The 26,213-nt window shown below is 45.2% G+C and overlaps 2 protein-coding genes across 3 annotated transcripts in view; one reads left to right on the forward strand and one right to left on the reverse strand.

Moving 5' to 3' along the window:
* The window catches only part of Sin3a (SIN3 transcription regulator family member A), a 69,341-nt gene that overhangs the window by 42,956 nt on the left and 172 nt on the right, over nt 1-26,213 (reverse strand). The window contains exons 1-3 of one of the 2 annotated variants that reach the window (XM_028865059.2): nt 21,906-21,992; nt 8,076-8,297; nt 5,650-5,826 (exon numbers count right to left, since the gene is read on the reverse strand). In XM_028865059.2, the coding sequence (XP_028720892.1) occupies nt 5,650-5,826; nt 8,076-8,264 (366 nt within the window). In that variant the 5' untranslated portion in view covers nt 8,265-8,297; nt 21,906-21,992. Of the gene's footprint in view, nt 1-5,649; nt 5,827-8,075; nt 8,298-21,905; nt 21,993-26,213 lie in introns of those variants that run through there. The other variant, XM_028865060.1, reaches the window with a different exon arrangement.
* On the forward strand, nt 20,394-23,333 carry LOC119088389 (vegetative cell wall protein gp1-like). Its single transcript, XM_037208197.1, has 3 exons — nt 20,394-20,402; nt 21,314-22,580; nt 22,988-23,333. Exons 1-2 carry the CDS (start codon nt 20,394-20,396, stop codon nt 22,241-22,243), a joined length of 939 nt encoding a protein of 312 aa, XP_037064092.1. The 3' UTR covers nt 22,244-22,580; nt 22,988-23,333.

Genomic DNA, 26,213 nt, shown 5'->3' on the forward strand with positions numbered 1-26,213 from the left:
AGAAGCAGCAGCAAGGGTATAATCTCATGCAGTCCATCTGCAAAATCCAGTTCAGTCTGGCTAAAAGCTAAGCATTGGTAGGAAGAATAAACTTGAAAAAGAAACAGGATCCGGATCTTGAAGGAACCTAATCTTGCAAAAATCAACTTTGATATTTATCTTCTTCATTTTCATGTATTTCAGTTGACATGACCACAGTACAGATTGTAAAAGAAGGTATGAATGGAGCTGTAAAGATGGCACAATGGAAAAAATGTTCTCCGTGTAAGCACGAGGACCCGAGACTGAATCCCCAGAACATACACAAAAGTTGGCCACATTAGCATATGTCTGTAAGCCCAGCACAAGGGTCATAGGCAGTACTTGGACACAGGTACATCTCAGGAGCTCGCTGGCACTCTGGCGGCAATGAGGAGATCCTGGTTCAGTGAGAGACTGCCTCAAAAAACAAGATGGAAAGAAATATAGAAGATACCCAATAATCAACCTTAGGTCTACACACACAAATAGGTGCATACCCTCTACCCGACACACACACACATCAGGAAAGGAAAGGGGAACGAGAAAAGGGGGAAGGGAAGGGAATACAGTTGTGCTCTGAGGAAAATTGTAACTGATGAGAATGGCTTGAGTTACAGTGTGGATCTGAGGACTGACCGAGTAAGAGACAAGGGAAAGTGAGCACCCAAAAGTGACCTACCACTAACAGGAAGAAGTCTCAAGGGCTAGAAACAGATGAGTGTATCTCAGGATAATGTTATAATTACTCTAAGATAGTATTTTAAATTGTACAAAAATTCAGGATTTAGGCAAGTTTAGGAAATAATATCTGATTTGGTATAAGCTAAAATTTTTGATGTACCATGAAACAAAATGTTTATGTTCAAATAAACCATTAAGTGATGTTATAGTATGAATGTCCTCTAAAGTTCGAATGTCTAATCTTTTTAGTTTTCATTTTGTATTACTGGGAATCTATGGGCTCCTGTATGCTATGTAAGTGCTCTACCACTAAGCCATGGCCATAGTTCATACCCTCTTTTAGCGGGTGGAGGTTTCATACTAAGGATCCTAAGCACTCTGTCACTTACCTATACACTTCCTAGCACCAAATTAAAAATCAGGGTTTTTTTCCCCCGTGCTGTGCTAGCAATTGAAGCCAGGAATTTGAACATACTAAGCAAGAGCTCTACCACTGAGTTACACCCCCAGAATCTAAGACAAAAGCTAACTGAACTCTTCTCTTTCTGACAATATTCATTTGTGTGTTTATGTACATACGTGTAGGACCAGAAGACAACCTAGGGTCATTCCTCAGGTACCATTCATCTTCTTGAGTCAGGGTCTCTTACCATCCGGGTAGTCCCCAATGAGGCTAGGCTGGCTGGCTGGCTACTGAACCTCAAGGACTTGCCTAGGTCTGACTTCCCAGGACTCACAAGCACACACCAGCACACCTAGCTTTTGAAGGTGGACTCTCTGGCTCCAACTCACTTCATCAGGTGGGCTATACCCTCAGCTCACTTCCGGAGGAATTAACTGGGCCCTTAGAAGACAGATACATAACGAGGACAGTGACTTGGCAGAACTGGAGACTTATGTTGATGTTTGGGGCCTGTACTTTCTGCCATAAGAGGACAATGTTTTGTTATGGGTATTTTTGTTGTTGTAATTTTTTTTTTTTTTTTTAAATCAAGGTTTTACTATGTAACCCTGGCTGGCCTGGATGTAGTGGTTGGCTTTGAACTCAGACATCCACCTGCCTCTGCCTCCCCGTGCTGGGATTAAAGGCATCACAACCAATTTCTGCGTCTAAATACCCTCTGTCTTTGTGTTTGTCTCTGTCTCTCTGTGGCTGTCTAAATGAGAATGACCTCCATAGGCTCATGTTTGAATGCTGGGTCCCCAGATAAGGGACTGACAGTTTGGGAAGCATTAGAAGGTGTGGCCTTGTTGGAGTAGGTGTGTCATTAGGGGTAAACTGAGGTTTCAAAGGCCCAGGTAAGGCCCAGCCTGTTATCGTCATCTCCCCCACTCACATCTGTGAATCAGATGTGAGCTCTTAGCTACTTCTCCAGCACCATTCCTGCCCGCCACCATGATAATCACTGACTAACCCTCTGAAACTTTAAGCAAGCCCCCAATTAAATGCTTTTTCTCTATAAATTGCCTTGATCAGTATCTCTTCACAGCAACAGAACTGTAACTAAGTAAGACACATATAAATACAAATACTGACCCCCAAAAATGGCAGGTAAGGGCTGGGACTATAGTTCACTGGCAGAGGACTTGCCTGAACATGTGTGAGGCCCTAGGGTCCAGTACTGCCAGGAAAAAAAGGCAAGAAACAAGCTGGGTGGTGGGAGCACACATCTTTAATCCCAGCACTCGGGGCAGAGAAGCAGGCAGATCTCTGCAAGTGTGAGGCCAGCCTGGTCTACAGAGTGAGTTCTGGGACAGCCAGCGCTACACAGAGAAACCCTGTCTGGAAAAACCTAAATATATATTTTTATTTAAATTAATTTTTAAAAAAAGGCAAGCAAAGTGAGAATAAGTAGTTAAATTATATGAAGACACAAAAACCATTCCCTTCTCATTAAAAAGAATATTCAAGGGTGTTGAGATGATTCAGCAGGTAAAGGCACTTGTCACCAAGTCTGACAACCTGAGTTCAATTCCTGGAACCCACACGGTATAAAAAGAGAACCAACTCCCAAAAGTTGTTCTCTGACTTTCAAGATGAAGGTACAGAGTGCTAGTTTACACACAAACACACGCACACTCTCACGCGGAGAACTGGTACACAGAAGACCCCCACCTCCAGGGAAACAGACGCAGACAGCAGACAAGTCAGAGTAACCCTCAACCAGTTTCCAGGCCAGCCCGAGTCAAGACTCTGCCTCAACTCACACTTCCGCCCAAAAAAGTCAACAAATTATATTTAGAAATCCTATTAATCAAAAAAAAAAAAAAAAAAGGAAAAAGAAAGAAAGAAAAGAAAAAAGAAATCCTATCAATCTAGATCTTTTTTTTTTTTTTTTTTTGGTTTTTCGAGACAGGGTTTCTCTGTGTAGCTTTGCGCCTTTCCTGGAACTCACTTGGTAGCCCAGGCTGGCCTCGAACTCACAGAGATCCGCCTGGCTCTGCCTCCCGAGTGCTGGGATTAAAGGCGTGCGCCACCACCGCCCGGCTTCAATCTAGATCTTTTAACTATTAAAAAAAAAAAGAAAATCCCAACTCTACCCAAAATTTACTGTATAATTCCAACCCAAGACTCTATTCTGCTAGTTTTCTTAAGAAAAAAACAAAAACAAAGCATATTTCATCCGCTTTTATGCACAACTTCCTAGAAGAAGGAAAGTGAAGGGCTAACTGGAAAAGGCTACAGCAATAAGCTCAGCATTGAGACACACACCTATAATCCCAACAGGAGCCAAGAGAATCTCAAATTCAAGGGCGCTCTCACCTACATAGTGAGACTATCTCAAAGCTCCCACTTCTACCCAAAAAGGGTTCTAGAAGTGTTTTTTGTTAAAGGACCAATCTATATATTTTTTTAAGACTATTAAGATATCCTTTACAGAACAGAGTCCTTAAATTTTTGTTCCCAGAACTCAGTAAAATGCTAAACTCACAGTAGTTCCTCATTTTCCAACACAGCCACCACTCTGTAAACAGAATGTTGTGGAATATTACTTTAACTATGTAAAGATGTGTTGCATTTGTTTATGTTGCATTTAATTATGTAAAGATGTGTCACCATTTCACTGTGCCTGCCTAAGGCACCTGATTGGTCTAATAAAAAGCTGAACAGCCAATAGCGAGGCAGTGGAGGGATAGGTGGGGCTGGAGGGCACACAGAGTAAGTAGGAGGAGAAATCTAGGCTGAAGAGAGGAGGGAGAAAGAGAGAGAGAGATCTGGGGCCAGGCAGCAGCCAGACAGGCAGCCAGACATGGAGGAAGCAGGGAAGTAGGACATACAGAATGAAAGGTAAAAAGCCCAGGGACAACACATAGATGAAGAGTAACAGGTTAAAATAAGTTATAAGAGTTGGTAGGAGAAACCTAAACTAAGGCCAAACATCCATAACTAATAATAAGTCCCTGTATCATGACTTAGGAACTGGTTGGTGGCCCAAAGAAAGCCTGCTACAGAATGTGAAAATATTTGAAGAACACCAAATTTTCCCAAATGGCACAAATAACTTGTACTCTTCAGAGACTATTCCTTAGTAAACTCTGAAATTACTTAAACCAAGATAGTCATCAAATTTCATAAAATTCCTCTATATTGTTAACCTTTGGTCTTCATCATGCTATTTGCATAATCTGAATCCTATCATACTAAATTGTTTTTTCCTCCACATACATATTTATGATAAAATCTGACTTATAAATTAGTAATGATAACTTTTCTTCCATCTTACCATCCTCAGCATAACTTTTCCTCCCTTACCAAGCTGAGAACCATCACATTTTCACTTTAAAGGAAGCACTTTATGGCTTCTCTTCTGGATACCCCAATTGTAAGTATCATTATTCTTGTACTTGGGGGCCTATGAGCTGATTTTTTAAGTCACTAACAGGCAGGATACATAATGAGTATGCTGGGTAAAAAGGATCATTTATATCCCACTTGGGATGGAGGGACAGTATGAACTTTCATCAAAATATTATTCATGATGACACAGAATTTAAAATTTATATATTGCTTATTCTGGAAATTTTTTATTTCAAATTTTCAAGCAGTTAACTGTGGGTAACTGAAATACCAGAAAGCAAGTTTTCAGGTAAGAGGGAGAATACTAAATTAGCAAAAACAAAGACCAGACATTTTGACACACAGATGCACTCTGGGGCATGTTCACTCCCACATGTAAGCCACCAGATAGAATTAGGCTATTACAACCAAATGAAGATAAAACATCTCATCACTTCAGTTTTAATTTAATTTTTTGCACTTGGTTTCAAACTAATTTACCTAAGTATAAATGAGTAAAGCTGGAAACTAAGCAATTGCTACAAAAATCAAGCACAAAACACCCAAAAGTAGACAAGGACAAACGGTTAGCTGGGGACACAGGCTTCCACCAGCTCTCCACAAATACCTCATGCATTTCAAAGCGCCACAATGTATTCAGCAGGACAGGAAAATACTGACATTTCATTCACAACTATTTTCCCCAAACTTTATTATAAAAGATGCCTCAAAAGTAGCATGTTTTACTAAGCACAGATTTAAAGATGCCCACAATTTCAGCTGTTTAGAGCAAGAATAAGAAGATTAAATCCAAACTATATTAAGGTGCTAATTTGCTCTTCCCAAATTGGGCTGCTCCCAGATCTGTGTGTACTCAATATAAATCATATCCACTAAGAACTCTGAGTCTAAAAGAAAGCACTTCAAAGTCACACTTCATTTTCTATGACAATAACCCTTAATTCGGGTGTGTCTGAGTATCATGTATTCATATATGCCAACACTTTCTGAGTGCATGTTTCTCTGATCAGGCACTGCTGACAAAAAGGAAATACACACAGGTTTCAAAACAAAAACAAAGCAAAATTTCCTGTAATTCAAACCCTGCTCTCTTAAGGCATTTTTTCCCACTAAAGATACAGTGACCCCAGAAAGAAACACAATACCACCTTTAGCCTCTGAAACTGCTGCTGCCCCTGCACTGGTGCAACTGGCGGGGCTGGATGGGCATGGCTCTGGACCACCTGGCCTCCATGAGGCTGGACAGCTGCTGGGTGATGATGACTGCTATGAACTGCTGCTATGGCGGGTCCGTGACTGCCAGAACTTTGTGGCACAGCTGAAACCTGGGGTGAACAAAATGCAGACAAATTAAGGCCTATGCATTCTTCCTCAAATGCATTTAGAGAAATAACACAAATCCACAAAGCATGCCTGTGTATTTCTTCTGCCTACACAAAGATACTAAGAAAACGAAATGTCCCAGAAAAAAAGGGGAAATACTGATTTTATAAGCCTACCTATACTTCATGTTTTACAGATGTTAAAAATCATCCAATTTCAGCAGAGCATGGTGGCACATGTCTTTAATCCCAGCACCAGGGAGGCAGAGGCAGGCGGATCTCTGAGTTTGAGGCCAGCCTGACCTATGTAGTGAGTTCTAGAACAGCCATGGCTATATATATAGTGAGAGCCTGCCTCAAAATGTAATAATAAATTTCCTGAGCACTTCTCCTATTTCAAAACTATTAATCAAAGCCAAAAGTGGGAGCTCATGTCTATAAACCTAGCACTTAAAAAGCTAAAGAAGGAGTCACTGTTCCAAGTTTGAGGTTTACTGGGGCTATATAGTGAATTCCAGGTCAACTTGAGCTACAGAGGAAGATCCTGTCTCTAAACCAAGAACAAGCAAATAATGGGGGGTTGGGGGGCAGTTTTAGTGTCAGCAGAGCTGACTGCTTCATTTCCAAATAAGGAGATTAAGCAATGTAAAATTTACTTTCTCTAAGCAGTATAAATTGTACACCTCAACTTAGTAAACAAGGCTTTTCACAAATACTCATAAATTTATAAAAATGACCCTGAGTAGGGGAGACAGAAAACTAAAGCAACTATGTAATATTACAGATATAAAATTTATTAAGAGAATGAACAAGAAAATATCTAAGGGGCTGGAGATGTGGCTCAACTGACAGAATGCTTGTCTAGGACTCAGGAGGCCTTGGGCTCCATCTCCAGCACTCAGACTTGATGTGCCAGAGCTTGCCTGCAATCACAACTGGAAGACAGAGGCAGGAGGACCAGAAGTTTAAGACATCCTCAGCTACACAGCAAGTTCAAGGGCAGTCTGGGCTATAAGAGACCTTATCTCAAAAAAAGAAAGAAGGGGAATAAAGAAAGAAAGAAAAAAATATATTAAATGAATTCTAATACATACATCTTTCAGAAGGGGTATCAGTCTGAGCTTTTCTATTTCAAAATAAACGTTTTAGGGGTTTTCATAAAACTTAATTATATGGGTTGATGATTTGAGCTCACTGACACAGTTCTTGCCCAGCAAGCAAGCGCTAGGGACTGGGTTCCTAGAACTTGGGAAGGAACGACACAGCAGTATTAATTATTCTTTATAAATGTTTTAGACAGCTGCTTTGACTATAAGCATGTACCATTGAGGATATATACAACTATATCTAATACAGGACCTAACTGTAAATCTAAAATAAAAACAATCCCACCAGCCAAACACCTTTTTCTTCTAGTTCTAATGTAATAATCATCTGTTACTTACTGCCACACTAGCCTCATGTTTGCTTCACAGGAGACTTCTGGGAAACTGACACTCAAGTGCTTACTGGCACACATGAGGGCCTGAGTTCAATCTCTATCACTGAAAAATTAAATTAAAATAAAAAAACCAAGCCAGGTGTGCTAGTATATGCCTTTAATCCCAGCACTTGGAGGCAGAGACAGGCAGCCTGGTCTGTACCAAGACTTCCAGGCCAGGCAGGGCTACACAGTGAGACCCTGCCTCAAGACAGAAAAAAAGAAAAAGAAAAAGAAAAGAAAAAGAGAAGAGAAAAGGTAGTAACAAGATGGGCTAGGGGTGTGGATCAGTGGTAGAACACTTGCCTGACACGCACAAGGTCCTGGGATGAACCTCAACTAACACAAAGAAGTGAGGCAAGGTGGCACAACCCTGTAATCCCACAACTGGAAGGCTAGAGCAAGACAGCGAAGTACAAGGCTAGTCTGGGCTATATAATGAGAGCCTAGTTCATAAAAAAAAAGAGAGAGAGAAAGCCTTAAGGAGTGAGCAAGAAAAAGAGGAAAGATTAAGGGTTACCTATAGAGGGGACAAAAGGGGCCAGCAGGCAATACACAGAGGACCTCAGAGGTCATGATGTAACTTTTGTTATTGTTTTTAACTTATCTGGTGGTTTTTACACTACCATATGCATACATTTTAAAACATCTCCATACATATTTCACGTGAAGTTTTTCTTAGGTAGTTCTAGGACTTAGAAAAATCACTTTCAATGAATGAAACCACCACCTTCACCTCTTATTCCTACTCCCTCAGCTGGCTGCAGCTTACCTGGTAGTTAGGTGTCACTGAGTATTGAATTCCTGTAGCTGACTGCATGGTTTCAGACACTGCTTCATACACAGGAGGGGCGGGGGCAAGCACCCGGTGCTGGTGAGGAAAGGTCTCTGTGCTTCCAGGAATCCTTCGCTGCTGGGCTGCATACACCGGTGACTCCTGGTCATCCAAACGTCGCTTCATTCTGCACTCATGCTCAGGGATGCACTACAAAACCTGTAAAAATCAAACAGTGACACAGAGTTAAAATCTCCCTCTAGAATGACACAGCTTCCCAAAAGCTGAATGTAAGCCTGACTTTCAGAACTGATCTACCTCATCTTAGAGACCAACACTAAATAGTTCACATACCACGTACAGGGAGCAAATTAGAACCGGAAGACAGAAGGTGAAAAGGACAGAATTTTAATCAATTTGGTAACACTAAGTTGAAAATAATCCTACAATTCAAAAACGCAAACACTTTTAAAATTTCCTTTTCTAGTCACTCCTCTGTGGTGGTTTCAATGACAGTGGTCCTCTAGGTCATACATTTGAATGTCTGGTTTCTAGTTGATGGACTGTTTAGAAGAATTAGGAGGTGTGGCCTTGTAGGAGGAGGTGTGTCACCAGGGGTTTCAAAAGCCCCCATCATTCCCAGTTACCCACTCTCTCTCTGCCTCCTAGCTGTCTCAACACATCAGCTCTCAGCTACTGCTCCAGCCCCATGCCTGCCTGCCTGCCAGGCCATGACAACCCTGAGCTGTAAGCAAGCCCCCAATTAAAACGCTTTTCCTCTAAATTGTTCTGCTCATGGTGTTTCTTCACAGCAATAGAACAGTAGCTAAGGTAGCTCCTAAAATACTATCATAGCTAATACTAGTTACATATTCACATGCTGCAAATATAACTCTCAAAACTTAGTACTAGGAGGGAGGATGCTTGCTACAGGGAGTGGGGGGGGAGGGGGGACAAGTAGTGGATGGATTTAGTTTCGTAAATATCAACTGTTACAACTAAAGCTATCATGGAGTGATGACATGCCAGGAGCATGAGGGCAAAGGTTACCTTAAAAAATAATGTACATTTTTAAAAGTTCCTGTTTAAGTCATTTTTAGCACCTCAAACTAAAAAAAAATTAAGAATGATAGAAAAGATGACTTCCAAGTTTTCTTCAGGCTTTTTCTCACATTCTTTACATACAAGAAATTTCTTCAATTTAATAATACCTTTGTAGGGGCAATCTCATCAATGAGTATACAAAGTCTAAATGCTTACGTTTTTTTCCTGAGCGTTTCTGACATCCTATCATTAACACAAACATAATATAGTACAGTTAAGACGGAACACTTGGAAGCCAGCAAGATGGCTCAGAGAAGAAAGGTGCTTGCTGCCAAGACTGAGAGTCTGAATCCAATCCCTGGAACCAACATCATGGCAGAGAAAAGGCAACTGCAATTGTCCTCTGACCTGCGCGCGCGCGCGCACACACACACACACACACACACACACACACACACACACACACAGTGTACACAGAAGAGATAACTACACAAATGAAAGGGGCTGGAGAGAGATGCTCCAGTGGTTGAGAGAGCTTACTGCTCAATCATGAGGACCAAAGTTCCAATCCCAACACCCACACCTCTTAGATCACAGTTCTCTGTAACCTCTCCTAAACGGGATCTAGCCTCTGCAGCATGTATGTGCAGACACAGCCCCCCTTCTCCACCACTAACAGCCCCCTCCCCCCACACCCACCCACCCACACCCACACAATTGAAAACAAATGGACAGACAGGCAGACAGACTGTCTACTTGGCTGGTGTGAAAGGTCAAGCAGTGTGCGCTTACTATGCAAACAGGAGGATCTAAGTGGAACTTCCAGAATTCATAAAACAAACCAACCTGGGGGCAGGAGAGATGGCTCACTGGTTAAGAGCACTGGTCCTTTCGAAGGACCCAGATTTGAGTTCCAGCACCCACACACCAGCTCACAACAGTAACTCAGTTACTCCGGTTCCAGGGGATCTGACACCCTCTTAGGGCCCCCAAGGGCAGCAAGCATGCAAATAGTGCATAGACATGCATTCAGGTAAAAACTACCCATACACACAAAAAATTTTAATGTATAAAAAAACCTAAAGACATCAACCCTATTGCAAAAAGATAAAAATTATAGTTATGGCATGATACTGGGGGGCAGCCTGCAGAATTGCAATTTCAAAGTTCAAGGCCAGCCTTAGTCAGACAACTTACTGTGTTTCAGAATTTCTTTAAAGGGCTGGGCAGCTGGTATCTGTAACCCTGATGCAGAAGTGGTGGGTAGGCCAGAGATAGAATCTCCAGAGCTTGCTGACCAATTAGTCTAGCCAAGTTGGAGTGCTCCAGGTTCTGGAATAGACCTTGAACACATCTGTGTATATTCATAAACACACCCATGTATGCATGCACGTGTGCACGAGTGTGCACACACACACACACACACACACACACACACACACACACACACAATTAAAGGAAGGGAAAATTCAGTAATGGCTAAGATTTAGTAAATTATTCCCCATATCTGAAGACTTTTAATAGATACAATAATAAGTCATGAATTATATCTAATTTCGGAGTCTACTCATCCTTTTCACACAAGCCTACAAAAAGCAGCAGCCCTCCCAAGAACCCTCGCCCACCGAGCCCGCTTCTCTTCTGTTACCACCATCACTCACAACCTAACCTGGCATCCCTACACTCATCTTTGAAACAAGACCTCAGGCTTCTCTGATCCCACACAAACCTATGCTGGGCTCTCAGACAGTAACCCCGTCCGTGGTTTACCTTGCAAGCTCTTTTTAATATTATCTTTTCAAAAACTTCAAGCTACAGATATATTCTGATCTGTAACTTTAGATCCAAGAATAATTCCCCAAGTTTGTATGTGATAATACGTCCAACTTAGTTAACTAGCGTTGAACAGATACCACAGACAGCTCTGAGGGGGAAATCATCTAAAATACCTTTGCTGGTTATATTTCCCTACTAAAAACTAACTTATTTAGTTTAACACTTAAAAAAAAGACAACCTTATACACATTAAAGGGTCATAAGCATACGTTTATACATGCTATTTGAGAGCTAGAGAAATAACTCAGGGTTAAGAATACTGGTTGTTCATGCAGAGGACCCAGGTTCAGTCACCAGCACCCACCCCACATGGTGGCTCACATGCTATCTGACAACCAAAGTGTTACAGGTCACTAAATCTCAACCTATTTGGGGATGAGAAACCAAGTCTTATAAATGGACAGACTACAACGTCCTTATAATTTTTGGCTGCTACTTCTAGCCACAAATGAAACCAGAGTTTGGCTTTAGTTTTTATTGGTTTAAAACCTAGATGTTAATATTTTGAGATTAATCTCTTACCAAAAAGCCAGTATTTTACAAATGATAAATAAACCAAATGTGTATGAAGAACACAGCACAGGACTATGAAAAAAATAGAATATTTGCTAGGCACTAGATTCTAGCCAAACTCTCTTGAAATTTTGTAGCTTTGGTCCTATTTTATGTTTTTGTGATGTTCAAATGCTAGTCTGTGAGCCAGTTTATAGAAAAAAATGAAAAAATAAAAGATTATAGTGAGTTTTTCATTAAGTATTAAAAGCACTTTAATTTATTGTTTGTTTGTTTGTTTTTTTCCGAGACAGGGTTTCTCTGTGTAGCTTTGCGCCTTTCCTGGGACTCACTTGGTAGCCCAGGCTGGCCTCGAACTCACAGAGATCCGCCTGGCTCTGCCTCCCGAGTGCTGGTATTAAAGGCGTGCGCCACCACCGCCCGGCCTTTAATTTATTGTGAGATCATGTTTTTAACCATTGCTTTGTTTTTTCTTTATTTAAAATGTTATATGTATGGGTGTTTTATCTGCATGTATATCTGTGCATAACATGTGTGCCTGGTGCCTGAGTAGTACGGACAAGTCAAGCCAGGAGGTGGTGGCACATACCTTAATCCCAGCACTTGAGAGGCAGAGGCAGATGGATCCCTGAGTTCGAGGCCAGACTGGTTTACAGAGTGAGTTCCAAGACAGCCAGTGCTACACAGAGAAACTGTCTCAAACAAACAAACAAACAGTAATTGTAGTTTATGGGGTACTGCGCTGGATCGAACCCAGGGCCTTGTACAGCCTAAGTAAGTACCATTAAGTTACATCCCTAGTCAATAACTAATTTTATGACATACTTAACCACATTCATTTCCAGAATGAATTTCCATTTCCCAAACCATTTATGTAAAACTGAAGAGATGGGCTGGAGAGATGGCTCAGAGGTTAAGAGCACTGGCTGTTCTCCCAGAGGTCCTGAGTTCAATTCCCAGCAACCACATGGTGGCTCACAACCATCTATAATGAGATCTGGTGCCCTCTTCTGGCCTATAGGCATATGTGCAGGCAGAACACTGTGTACATAATAAATAAATAAATCTTAAAAAACAAAACAAAACAAAACAAAAAAAACTGAAGAGATGTTGTCCAGAGCCATTTTTCTCTTAACTATGCGCCTTTGCCAATTTCTATCTCCCCAACTAGTCACTTCCCTTTTAGTGGTATAACCACTCATTTACTTCGGGCCTTCAGCAGGCCTCATCAAGACAAGTGACAATATACTTTCCAATCATTTCTCTCCATCTCCACACTGCTTCCAAAATGTGCCTCAAATGCAAATCTAATCTACCACTAGCTTACCAATACTTTAAATACAACCCATGGGTCTGGAAAAATGGCTTGGTAGTTAAAAGCACTGGCTACTCTTCCAGAGAACCAGGGTTTGATTCCCGGCATCCACAAGGCAGTTCATAACCTGTCACCCTACTCCAAGGAATCCAACACTCTCTTCTGTCCTCCTCAGGCACCAGGCATTCCAAGATGCACATACATACACACAGGCAAATACACTACACATAAATAATTTTAAGTTTTACTTTAAAAATATAACCCAAATTCCTAGAATTCCTTAGTTTAGTCTACAAAACTATTCATTGAAGGCAGAATGCCTAAGCCCAGCACTCAGGAAGCAGAGGCATCACTCACTACAAGTATCAGATCAGCAAGGCCTAAATAGGCGGTCCTAGACCAGCTAGTGCTTACATGACTCTGCTTCAGAAAACAGCACCAAAAACAAACAAAACACATACACTCAAAATTAAAAACACAACCAAACAAAAACCCCTTCTTTGAGTCAGGTATGTCTAGAGGGAGGGAATCTTTACTTCCAGAATCCATTCCTTCCTTTAGCTAGTCTAGCAATTTCTGGGGCAGTAGGGGGTAACACCAATGTTGGGGTCAACTTTATTTGACGCAAGTGCTCTACCATTAAGCTATGATCCCAATCCCAATTTATTTTTTAAATAAGTTAAGCTGGCCTCGAACTCACTGTTACTTAGGAAGACCCTGACATCTGAGGAGCTGGGATTACAGGCTTGAGCTACAAGACTCAGCTATCACTAACTTTGTAGACACTCCTCATACTACAGAAAACTGGTTCTCAGATACGAACCACCCTCTCCATGGATACTAAAATCCATGAACATTCAAGTCTTTTATACAAAATGATGTAATATTCGCATATAATCTATGTACCTTCCGGAGTATTCTTCCATTCAGTTTAATCTCTAGGCAACTTGCCATACTCTGCAAACACTTGCTTAACAAACTATTTTCTAGAGGACAAATAGGAAGTCTGTACATGATCAGTATAGATGTATTTTTTTTTCTCCAAATGTTTTTGATCTGAGGTTGGTTGAATCCATCAATGTGGAACTTATGGAAATGAGGGCTTGATGTTCTAAATTCACAGAAGAAAAATGACAGTAATAGTTAATATACATGGAATAAAACACTATTTGCAAAGTTTACAAACATTAACTTAATCCTTCTAACAATACCGTAAGTATTGCCAGTCTCCTGTTTCACTTCTTTCTGCCTTTGAGGCCAGATGTTGATGTGTAACAGCAGTCTGGCTTCGACCGCATACTCCTGCCTGTGCCTCCAGAGTGCCGGGGTAACAGGCATGTAGCACTGAACTTTGCTCTATTCTGTTTCATAAATGCGGAAAACTCAAACACAAAGATTAGGAAGACCTAAGATGATGCTTTGCCCCTCCCCCAAAAGCTTCAAAAAGTAGCTGGGAAGCCTAGTTAATCTAAGACATATGAAATAAAATGCTATCTACTTTAAAGTCAAAACTAAAAGAAAATAATGTTGGTCCTGTGGAAAATATTGTTGGGAGGGACCTCCCCCTTACTGTTCATTACAGTGAGTATCTGATTGAGTGCTTGCACAAGTGCATCACAGTCACGTACAAAGGTCAGAGGACAACTTTTAGGAGTCAGTTCTCACTTTCCACCTGGCTGAGACAGAGTTTTTCTTGTTTTCTGTCTGAAGTTTACTCTAGGATAGCTGGTTCATGAGCTTCTAGATTATTCTGTCTCCACCTCCCACCTGTAGGAGATCTAGGACTGCAGGTGCATACTACCATGTCCTACTTTTCACTTGGATTCAGACTGAACTCAGGCTGTCAGGCCTGTGTTGGAAAGAGCTTTTACTGCTGAGCCATCTCACTGGCTTGGAAGCTTTTAAAAGTAGAGTCTAAGCCAGGCAGCAGGGCACACATCTTTAATGCCAGCACTTGGGAGTCAGAGGCAAGTGATCAGGCAGAGGCCAGCCTGGTCTAAAGAGCAAGTTCTACAACATCCAGGGCTACACAGAGAAACCCTGTCTACACACACACACACACACACACACACACACACACACACACACACACACACACCATATACAGTAGTCAAGAAATCTATGAAATGTAAAATGTGCACACTATTTAACCTACCCAATTCACTTCTAGGTCTCTGTCCTACACATCTGCTAAGTCTAATTACGGTAGCAGAGTAGGAAAAGAAAAGTGCCTGGGCATTAGCTAACTGAGCTCTATCCGTATTATGAGAAACTGAACAACCATTATGAAAATCAGTGCTCATCCTTAACTGAGGACATGCTAAGTGAAAATAGGCCCCGGAATATGTACACACACACCATACACTCAGTACTTGTACATTCTATTATACGTAAATTTTACATCAAAAGGAAAAATGCTGGCTGGCAAGACAGCTTGGTGAGTAGGACATTTGCTGCTGAGCCTAACAATCTGAGCTTGATCCCTAGAACCTACATGCTGGAAGCAGAGACTGATGACCTCAAGTTGTCCAATTTCCACAAAAGTGCTATGGAACATACACACTATGGAACACACTAAACAGATAAATACAGTCAAGTGAAAAACTACTATAAGCAAATACTGGCATATACATGGTTGTCAAGTACTTGTAAGTATACTATAGTGTTACTGAGAAATAAATCAAGAAATTAGACTTCAGGGGCTAAAGGAATGGCTTGGTGGTTAAAAGTGCATACTGCTCTTGCAGAGGACCTGAGTTCAATTCCCAACAGCCATGGTGGGCAGCTCACATGCAGTTGTACCTCCAGTTCCAGGGAATCTAACTTCTTCTGGCCTCCCTGAGCACCTGTATGTACACGTATGTACGCATGTACACACATATGTACACCATTAGAAATAAATCTAAAACAAAAAGGGCTCACAGGGCTGGAGAGACAGGCCCAGCAGCTAAGAGCACAAGAGAACTGGATTTCACGATGATGCTGTCCTCCCTTATCAAGAGTACTGTTAAGATACCTAAGGATGCTGGGCGGTGGTGGCACACACCTTTAATCGGGAGGCAGAGGCAGGCAGATCTCTGTGAGTTCGAGGCCAACCTGGCCTACAAAGCGAGTTCCAGGAAAGGCTCCAAAGCTACAACAGACAAACCCTGTCTCGAGAAACCAAAACCAAAAAAAAAGATACCTAAGGCCACTGAACAGCTCAGAAGGCATATAGTTTTCTTGTGTCTCTCCTGTAGTGTCTCCTCTTCCTCCACTTCCAAGTGCAATGTCCCCCTCTGCAGCTCCTACAACATGCTGTAGTTGATTCTTAAGGCACTCAACACTTGATGTGTGGTAAAATCACGTTATCTACTTGCCTTTCCTGACAAGAATGTTAAGTTTGTAGTAACAAAGACTGTTCATCAGCCCAGAGCTATTTAAGCAGGTGGTCAATTAAACGGGTGTTGACTCAATTCACTCTCAGAATTCAAGTCCCAATCCTTTTTTTAAAGATGTATTTATTTTAGCCAGGCGGTGGTGATGTACATAATCCCAGCACTCGAGAGGCAGAGGCAGAGGCAGAAGCAGAGGCAGGCAAATCTTTGGAGGCCAGTCTGGTCTATATAGAGTGAGTTCCAGAACAGCCAGAGCTACGTCTTGAAAAACAAACAAATGAAACAAAACAAGTAAGATGTATTTCTTTTTCCTGCATGTCTGCCTATGCACCACTTTTGTGCCTGGTGCCCACTAGACTGGAAGAGGACATCGGGTCACCTGGAACTGGAATTACAGATGGTCATGAGCCACCACAGTGCTAAGAATTCAACAACCCTGGGGCCTCTGGAAGAGCAGCCAGTGCTCTTAACCACCGAACCATCTCTCCAGCCGCCCCCACTCCCACCCCCAATCTTTTTTTTTTTCAAAGCCAAAACTGATAGCTCCTTAAAATAAATAACACAATTACTACAATTCCACCTCTGGATAATGATCCAAGGACTAAAAGCAAGAACTTGAACAATATTTGAACATCACATTCCCAGAGAATTATTCACAAAAGCCACAAGACAGGGTGGAGAGATGGCTCGGTCGTTAAGCACACTAACTGCTCTTCCAGAGGACCAGGGTTCAGTTCCTAGCACCTACATAAGAGGTTCACAATAGTCTGTAACTCTAGTTCCAAAGAATTCTGATGCTCTCTTCTAGCCTTTTTAGGCACCAGGGATGCAATATATACTTGTAGGCAAAACATACACAGAAAAATGAAATAGACTATAAATAAATAAACCCACAAGGTAGAAAAAAACATGTCAACTGAAAGAATAACTGTGGTATGTACATATACAAGAGAACAGTACTGAGCCTTAAACAGGTGGGAGATTCTGACATACACTCCACCACCAATGAACTGGGAGGACAGAACTAGGAAAGGAAGCCAATCACAAGAGATAAAAGAGTGTGCAGGCATGGTGGCATAGGCCTTGAACTTCAGCACTCAAGAGGCAGGGGCAGGTAAGAGCTCTGTGAGTTCCAAGTCAGCCAGGGATATGTGAGACCCTGTCTCAAAAAATAAAATAAAAGTTAAGGGGTAGGGACGAGAGACAGACAGACAGAGAAACTCAGCAGTTAAGAGAACTCGCTGTTCTTTCAGAGGACCAGAGTTTGGTTCCTACCAACATTATCAAGCAGTTCATAACTATCTTAACCACAGCTCCAGGGGAACTGGTGTCTCTGGTCTCCAAAGGTACCTGCATCCACATGTACACTTAAAACAATAAAAATTTATGTTAAAAAGACTGTTTCATGTGTATAAAGTTTCAACGGTGGAAGATGAGTAAGTTCTGAAGGTCGATGGTGGTGAAGGCTGCACAAGGCTGTCAATGTACTTAATGCCACTGAATGGAACTAAAAAGACCAAAAACTTAAATACAGTCAACTTTATGTCCTGTACATCTTAGAATTCATTTTTGGTCTTACTATGTATTTACATTGGGGTGGGGGAGTATGTGCATACCAGGTGGGGTGGGGTGGGGTGGTGTGTGTGTGTGTGTGTCCGAGGCCTACTTACAGGAGTTTTCTCCTTCTACCACATCAATCTTAGAGATTAAACTCAAGGCTATCAGACTTGACAACAACTGTTTTTACCTGCTGAGCCAACTTGCTGGCCCACAATTTGTTTCTTAATGAGTTAGGATCTCTCTCATGTAGACCAGGCTGGCCTCAAACTCACTATGTAGTTGAAACTGACCTTCAACTTACCTCCCAACTACAAGAATTGCAGGCTTGTCCCTTGTCCCTATACTTGGTCTCATAAAGTTGTGGAGGCTGAACCTAGGGATACAGGCACATGAAGCAAGCACTCTATAAACAGAGCTTACAACTCTGTCACACACAACTAAGATTTTTAAGTACACACTTTTGTTGTGATTAAAACACACACACACACACACACACCATACTAGATCATTAAGCCAAAGGCAGCTTTCCACAGTTGAGGGGACTGGAGTCCGGCTACCTGGATTCAGACCCTGTCCTGACCACTGGTGTAGTCTAAGCCTCTCTGCTACTCTCTCCTCGGTCACTCATTCTGTGTTTTTGAGGCAGGATCTTCTGTAGCCCAGGCTGATTTAAATCCCCTAAGTAGCCAAGACTGCCTTGAACATCTGACTTGCCTGCCTCTTGTAGGCAAATCCCAAGTGCTGGGATTACAGGTACTGTAATCTTTCCTGGCTCATACTTCACTTTAAAAAAATCACTACTGTACGTGTATATGATGTGTAAGTGTGGACTTGTGCAAAAGTCAAAGGACAGCTTTGTGTCACTGGTTTTTCTCTGCCCACCTTTATGTGGGATTCCAGGGATAAAGCTCAGGTCTTCAAGCCCTAGGAGCAACTGCTGTAACCTACCTGCTGTGCCACCCTGCTGCCCCTATGTATTTTTTATTTTATGTGTGCACATGGAAGCCAGAGGTCAACCTCAGCTATCACTCCAGGAAGTCCATCTTGGTTCTTGAAACAACTTCCTTTACTGACTTGGGGTTGGCCCAAGTAGGCTAGTCCCAAGGATTCCCCTACAATCTACTGCTCCTCCAGTGTTAGGAGTTCAAGCCCAGGCTACCACACACTTACACTTCTAAGGCTAGTTTTTCAAGTATGTTCCAGAAATAGAACAAGCCCTTTGCTTGCATGGCATCACATTGCCCCAGACCCACGCCTTGTTTTCTTTGAAATATTTTATTATTGTTGGGAAGGTGACACTGATGTGGCGGTCAGGGGACAACTTTCAGCAGTCAGTTCTCTCCTTCCACAGTGGGTTCCTGGGATCTAATTCAGTCTTAAGAGTTTGCATGGCAAGTGTCTTTACCAACTGAAGCAACCTCATCTGACAGCTTCACTTTTAAAACAAGCATTTCAAGCCAAAGATGTAATCCTAGCTGGGGCAAAGACAAGAAAAATCACTGTGAGTTCTAAGCAGCCTGGGCAACAGTGAGTCTAAATAAACAAATAGCCCATTTCACCATTCCACAATTCAAAGCTGCCATTAGACTACATGTGTACACCACTCACACAGACATATACATACATTTACACACCTACATACACACCCCTAAACACATTAGCAAATGTACAGTGCCTGGGGCAGAATCAGAGTTCAATAAATGTAAACCCTTATTACAAGACAGAAAAAGCCATTGTTTGAAAATACATGTACTATCATTTTTTTATTTTATTTAACAAACTTTTATAGCTGGGGGGATTATCTGAAACTGGAAAGCAATATACTAGATTACTAAAGGTCATGAACACAACCTCTAAGTAAAATTCTTACACTAAAGCTTTCATGGATAGCTTTTCAGTATATTGGCTGCTCAGTACAAAAAGGACTTTGTTTGCCAGAAATCTTGTCGAATACCCATCTTGATTCTTAAAAAAGAAAAAACTCCTTTAGGTGAACTATTTAAGGCTTGAATTTTAAAAATGCTGTTTTATTTTTAGATATATTTCTATTATTAATTATATGTAAGGATGTGGGGAATGTGTGCACCTGTATCCAGGTGCCCACAAAGGCCCTGGAGTTCCCGTTACAGGTTGACATGGGTGCTGAAAATGGAACTCAGGTTAAGTATTCTCTATCTTTTTAAGTTTATACATCTGTAAAACATCCAGGTTCTTATTTTCTGGCCTCCACATCAATTCTGTTACTACTGCTGTTGTTACTTCTTTAGCTGAAAAGCGAAGACTTGAACTCATTACATACTACACAGAGCATGGTTTTCAGCCTCCACGACAAATCTAGAATTTAACTTCAGTTATGACTAAACAGACTATGGGTTGGAGAGATGGCTCAGTAACAGAGGACCTGAGTTGGGTTCCCAGACCCTTGTCAGGTGGCTCACAACCACCTGTTAACTCCAGCTGTAGAGGATCTGACACCCTACTCTGACCCTTGCAGGTGCGAGCACTTGTACACACACACACTTCAAATCTTTTTTTACAAAGTGGCTTAAACATGCTCATTCAGACACCAATACATAAATAAGGATTCAATGTTTACTTTTCATGAAAAGTTATTTCTCTAAGATGGAACAACATCCGATTTAGCATGGTTACCTATGCACTAAATCCACAATGGCCAAAGTAACTCTCCAGCACAGGTTGGTATGCTATGCTACACAGGTTTCATACAGGAGTTCAACCTACTTTGTATCTAAAAAGGGTAGCATTAAGCTTATGGACTAACCATTACATAGAATCAAAAGAATACTAAATTCTAATTTACTGTGAAGCTAAGCTTATGTAACAAAACCTTTGGTAAATATCAGTCAAGAAATCAGAATATTTTACTTAGCTTAAAAAAAAAAAATCTTCGAAGCCAGACAGGGATACAGAATGTAAACTCTAAAAGAAAAAAGAAACAGGCCTGGGAGATAGCCTAGTGGTGGAGCAATGCTAATGTGACTTAGATAAACTACAACATGCACAAGCACTTTTTAAAATCACCTTTGTCAAAGACCAGTTTTGAGATTAAAATGTAAAGTCAATCCTTTCTGTAAAAATAAAATCTCAGTTTTGCGAGCAGCTCAAAGGGTAGAACTGGCTTTAAAGTCCTAAGGCACCAAAACCGGTCGTAAATTTTAGCTATTTACCCACTACCCTTCTGATGCGAAGCTGCGCCTTGTGAAGCCACAGTAGCTGAACATCAAGAGAACTCCAAGGAAGGTTGGCGCCCTCCACATTTCCAGCCCCTGATGACTCTGCCCCTCCCCCACCAGCCACTGCCGCGGAAGCACGGGCACAGCACCAGCCGCACCCCACCGCAGGCACTCCTGAGAGGACGCCGAGCATCTCCTCCCAATAATTACTACTAAGAGTAGCAGCTGACCACGCTTCCACTCTTAGCTGTGACGGCACCATCCACGATGCTAGGAGCAAAGGAGAAAAAGACTACAGCTCCGAGCCCCGATGTCCTAGGCAGAATGGATGGAGGAGCCACAGCATAAAGTACACCTCCACCGCTCCCCTTCGGCGAGAGCCCCTCCCACCCACAGGGACGCAGGGAGGGGCAGACACAGAGCCCCAACTCCCGGCCAGACGCGACAGCGGGCTTTCCCCAGCGCCGCTTCACTGCCAAGGAGGCGGAAACCCCGGCGGGGGCGGGGCGGGAGGGGCGTGGCATCGCAGCCCCGAACGCGCCTTCCGGCCAACCGGATCCCACGAAGGCGGGGGAACCCGGGCTTCACGCCCCCTCGCCGCCGCGCCCTGAAAGCCGCACGCGGGAGACCCCCCTTCCTGTCCCGCACACCCCGCGGGCCCAAAGCAAGGCAGCCCCAAGGCCCCACCCACACGGAGAGGAGGGGCGGGGCCGCAGCCGCGGGTATTTAGCGCGAGCCCGTCCCGCCCCTTTCTCCACCACCGCACGCGCGCCGGCCCCGCCTCTGATCGGCGGGACGAGGGCCCGCCCCTCCGTGCGCACCGGGACTACGCTCTCCTCCCCCTCCCGCACGGAGTGCGGCCCCGCTCCGCCCCCCATAGCCACGCACGGGAAGCCGAGGTCAGCCCCCCCGAAAAACACACGCCCTCCAGTCCCAGGTTACCCGCCACCCAGCTGCCGGACGGACCGCGGACGCGGCGTGCTCTCACCGCAAAAGCTCCAGCCGCTCAGCCTGCGCGTCGCTCCCGGCGTGAGCCTCGCACCCAGCACGGAGGCCCCGGAACGGCGCGGGCACAGGCCCGCAAGAGCGGACTGGCAACCTCCTTTGCGCTCACGAAGCGGTCACAGGCCTGAGTGCCCAGACTGGGAAGGAGGGAGGGAGGGAGGGAAACTCCAAGGGGGGAAGGGGAGGGGGGAAGATGGAGAAACCGTCTCTGCCGCCTCTACCGCCGCGGCCGCTTCTCTGTTACCCGGGAAATCCCGCCCACTCTCCCAGCCCGCCCCGCCGAGGGAAGGCTTAACCTCGCTCCGCCACGGGGTATATTAGCGATCCGTCAAAGGCCGAGCCAATCACCGTGCCGCACAGGCCCTACTCCCGCCTCCTCCCCTCGCTGGGAGGGGAGGGCGAGCCGCTCACCTTCTCCACGCCCCTATTGGCGGGGAGCGTCCCTAACTCAACCCCGCCTATTGGAGACTGATTGCCGAAGCCCTCCCCCAGGCTGCAATGTTATTGGAGGGAGGAAAGCACCTCGTCACACCTCATTGGAGAGTCCCGCATATCCCTCCCCACGGCCGCCCCAGCCACAGGCCTAACAAATCGGCTCCCGCCTCCGCCGGTCACCGCATTGGAAGGCTACCTTTGGTTCTCTCACAGCCCCAGGAAGGTAAGTAACCAATGTGGGGTAAAAATGTCCGTAAGTGAGGCAGACTCCACCCACCACACTGCCGGGCCAGGCCCCGCCCCCAACAATCTGATTGGATTATCTTGGCGCCGGTAGGAGCCGCCATTGGACACGGCGCCGGTCCAGGAAGGAGCCCATTCCGCCCTGCGCGAGGATGCTGAACCTTAGCAGTCCTTTTGTGGAATGTTTACACTAGAGACCGAAGCTCAGAGTTCCAAGGCCCGAACTGGAGGTGGCGCGGAGCTCAGCGGTCGAAAGCCGAGGCTTTAGGGATTTGAAGGGGAGAAAGACAGTAGTATTACCACCATGGAGGACTCACCAAAACAATGACAGAGAGCCTTGTCCTTCCTACCCACTTATTTTTACACTTTTCACTCTCCTAAATACAGCCATCTGGACTATTCAGCAGCTACTTTCAGCAGTAGACTCCCAAATTAAGGTCTGGAGCTCTAAACGGATGCACAAACCCAGAGATTACAAGCCAGTCGCGAGGGATGGCTGCATACTGTGACACTCCGACAACCTGAATGTGCAGCCCTCAGGGGGCGGAGACAGCCAAGCGGAGGCCTTTAAATGTCACCGCCTGGGCAAGCCTCCGGAAGGCGGAGCATGAGGTAAAATGTATTCCCTATTGGCAGGACAGATCCAGAGACATTTTAGGCCAGGGGAACTGAGATGCAGAAAAGCTCAAACAGACCACGGTATAAATAAACCTTGAGGGTGCATTCATATTCAGAGGATGAGTAAAAATTCCAGTGTGTGTGTGAGGGGGTGCTCTCGAGAATAGCTGTTCAAAGGAAAGAGACTGCAATTCCAACTATTCAGAAGAACGAGGCTGTAATATTGCTTGAATTTAAGAATTCTAGACCAGCCTTTGAAAAAAAAAATGGAGGCCCCCATAGCCTCCTTGTCAGAGTGCATTAACGGCTGTCTCAAAGCCCTCTGGGTAGGTAACAATGCCTTAAGCACACAAAGTGCTTTGAGATACCTAGTTCCTTTTATTTATTCACCAATAAGGCGTGGGCCCAAAGCCAACGTTACTTTGGGGGTGCTTTCGCTGCGCCTTGAGGGACAGTTAGGCGGGACTAGTCTCCCAGGGCTCTACTGTTAAACAAAACTAAACAAAAAACCCAACACCTTCTCGAGACCTGGACTTAAGTGTGTCCCCAAGAGATACTGCATGGGGAAACGTTTCGTAAATCCGACGCTGCCCTCCTGTAATCAGGAGGAGACTGCCATAAATAAGTGTTGGCAACAGGTGGGTCTGAGTCCTAGGACGGCTCCACGCCGCGAGGCCATAGTAGTGAGTTGTGAACTACAAGAGTGGCCGACAGGTGGGAGCAGTCACACCGGTAACCAAGCCAACTCTTGGCCCAGGACAGTGCTCTAAAAATAAGAAAAACACGAGCCGAACCGTCCAGAGGTTGAGAAAGCAGCACCCCAGAATTGACAGATTCCTACCTTGAAATGGACCACCTTACTCACTAGACTGGGTACCTACCATACAGCACCCACACCAAGGGATCAGCAACACCCCCCCCCCCCGAATCCTTGCTAGAAATCGGCCTCCTGGACTCCCCTTGACCGCAAGAAACCGAGTATAGTAGACATTGCCTAAGGTTCCATCAATAGGCTACGATCATCAGATTCCGCCGACTAAGGACCACGACTGTCTTGCCCAGGGAATTAAGGATGCGGCCAGTGTTCAAGCTTTCTCAAACTTAAATTTAAGGAAGTCAAGGGGTACGGAGAAAAACAGCCACGGTCGACCCGAACTCATTCCCTCCCCTCAATGCGGCAAACCCGGAGCCACGCTTCCCACAGCAACAGCGCAATTGTAAGGCTTCATCTCGAGGGCTACCAGATCTCTAGACTGGGAAGAATCTTTGTGTGCCTCCAAGGCTTTCCCCGCCCCCCTGACTAAGGGCGCGGAGCCTGAGACTTCCGGGCGGGAGGGAAGTTGCAGGGAGCTAGGCGGGCCGCAAACATGTGCCCAGCGCGCTCACGAGAAGGGGGGGCAGGGAGCAGGAGGACGTCCCCTCCCAGTTTATCCTAGAAGGGGAAGGCCTAGCCAGTCCACCAATCAGAAGCAGGGGCGGGGGTTTGCACCTCTCATAAGCCCCAGGAATCCTCCCTCCGCCCTTCGAAAGAAAAAAATCTTAGCAACTTAAACTCCAGTCCAGCCTCCCGATAGGCGGAGCTCTAGAGAATGCCATCCAATCCGTACACAAGAAGGGAAAAAGGGACTGGCATCCAACCAGTGGAAGACAAGAGAAGGCGGGGCCTCTGGAGAGCCAGAAGTGGGTGGAAGAGGAAATGGCCCCGCCCCTCTCGGGTCCCCTCTCGGCCGGTTGCACAAGCTCCCCGCAGGAGATAGTAAACAGTCTGGGTCAGGCAGTAGAGGCAGAGGTGGCCGCTCACTCTGAGGACTGTCTCTGAGGCTCCCTCCCCTTGCTACACCGCCACTGCCCGCACTTTGCGCCGGCGCCCCGCCTCTCGGTCCGCAGCCGCCATCCGGCTGACAGGCGCGCCCCTCCCCGCCCGCTGATGCATTTCCTTTTCCCTATTCCAAGCGTGGAGTCTGTTTTCCCAGTTTCCGACCTTCACTGCCCCTTTCAGGCCACCCCCTCGTGAGCGCGCGCGCGCGCACGGCTGCCCCCACCCCGTACGCGGCCCTGTGGCACGCAGCCCTGTGGCACGCAGCGGCACCTCGCGGAAAGAGGGAGCCCAGGCAGCGCACTACGCGGGGAGGGGGAGCAGTCGCCGCCACCGTGAGGTGGGCGGGGAAGGAGGCAGCTCCATGTTTGCAAGAGGATCAGCTGGGGCCGCGAATCGAATCCGCCGAGTTCCTGGTGCTTTTCGACACTCAGCCAGAGCTCCCTGCCGGATCGCAGCCTATCCGGCTCTGGTGGCGAATACTTGCTAGATTGCCACGGTTCAGGAGTTCAGAGACACCGGCAGTTCCCCGGGTTAGTGGCCAGAACCTCTCCCGCCCCCAGTCTCCTCCCGCAAATACAGCATTGCTCCCGCCCCCAGAGTCCTTAACAACCGCGGGCCCATGGTGCCCGCGCCTCCCTAGAGCTCGCCCAGCGACCCCTCCAAGTTTGCCGACAGAAACAAACCCTCGGGGCGGCTGCTGCATTCACCCAGCGTGGTTAGCGCAGAAAGACAGCCGGCCCCGGCTTGCTCTAAACTCCAGGGGTCGACCAACTCCGGACACCGTGAGCTCGGTGGGCCTGACCCACCAGGCTGCGGCCGCCGCCCCCTGCCGAGCCCGCGCGCCGCAGCCCGGGCCCTGTTCCATTCGCCGTTCAGAAATCCCCTTTTTTCTTCTTCATGAGATTTTTCTTTTAAAATATTTTGAAAGCATTACAAGAGCAGTTGGTCTCCTGTCGGCCCATTCACCAATGCTCTGCCGAGCCCTACCGAAACCGACTGTTTGGTGAAATGAACTGAGCGGCGCGGTCGGCGGAAGGGCGACCCCAGGCCAAGCCGACCCCCTCCCCACGGCTCCAGTCCGGCTTGGAAACACACTATGAGCGGGCGGCGCCAAGCGCTCTTCTTCCTGGCCTGCCCCTAGCCTACCTCGGCCGCCGGACTCCGAGCCTCCCCGCA

Source organism: Peromyscus leucopus, chromosome 7 (genome assembly GCF_004664715.2).
Source record: "Peromyscus leucopus breed LL Stock chromosome 7, UCI_PerLeu_2.1, whole genome shotgun sequence".
NCBI classification, from domain to species: domain Eukaryota; kingdom Metazoa; phylum Chordata; class Mammalia; order Rodentia; family Cricetidae; genus Peromyscus; species Peromyscus leucopus.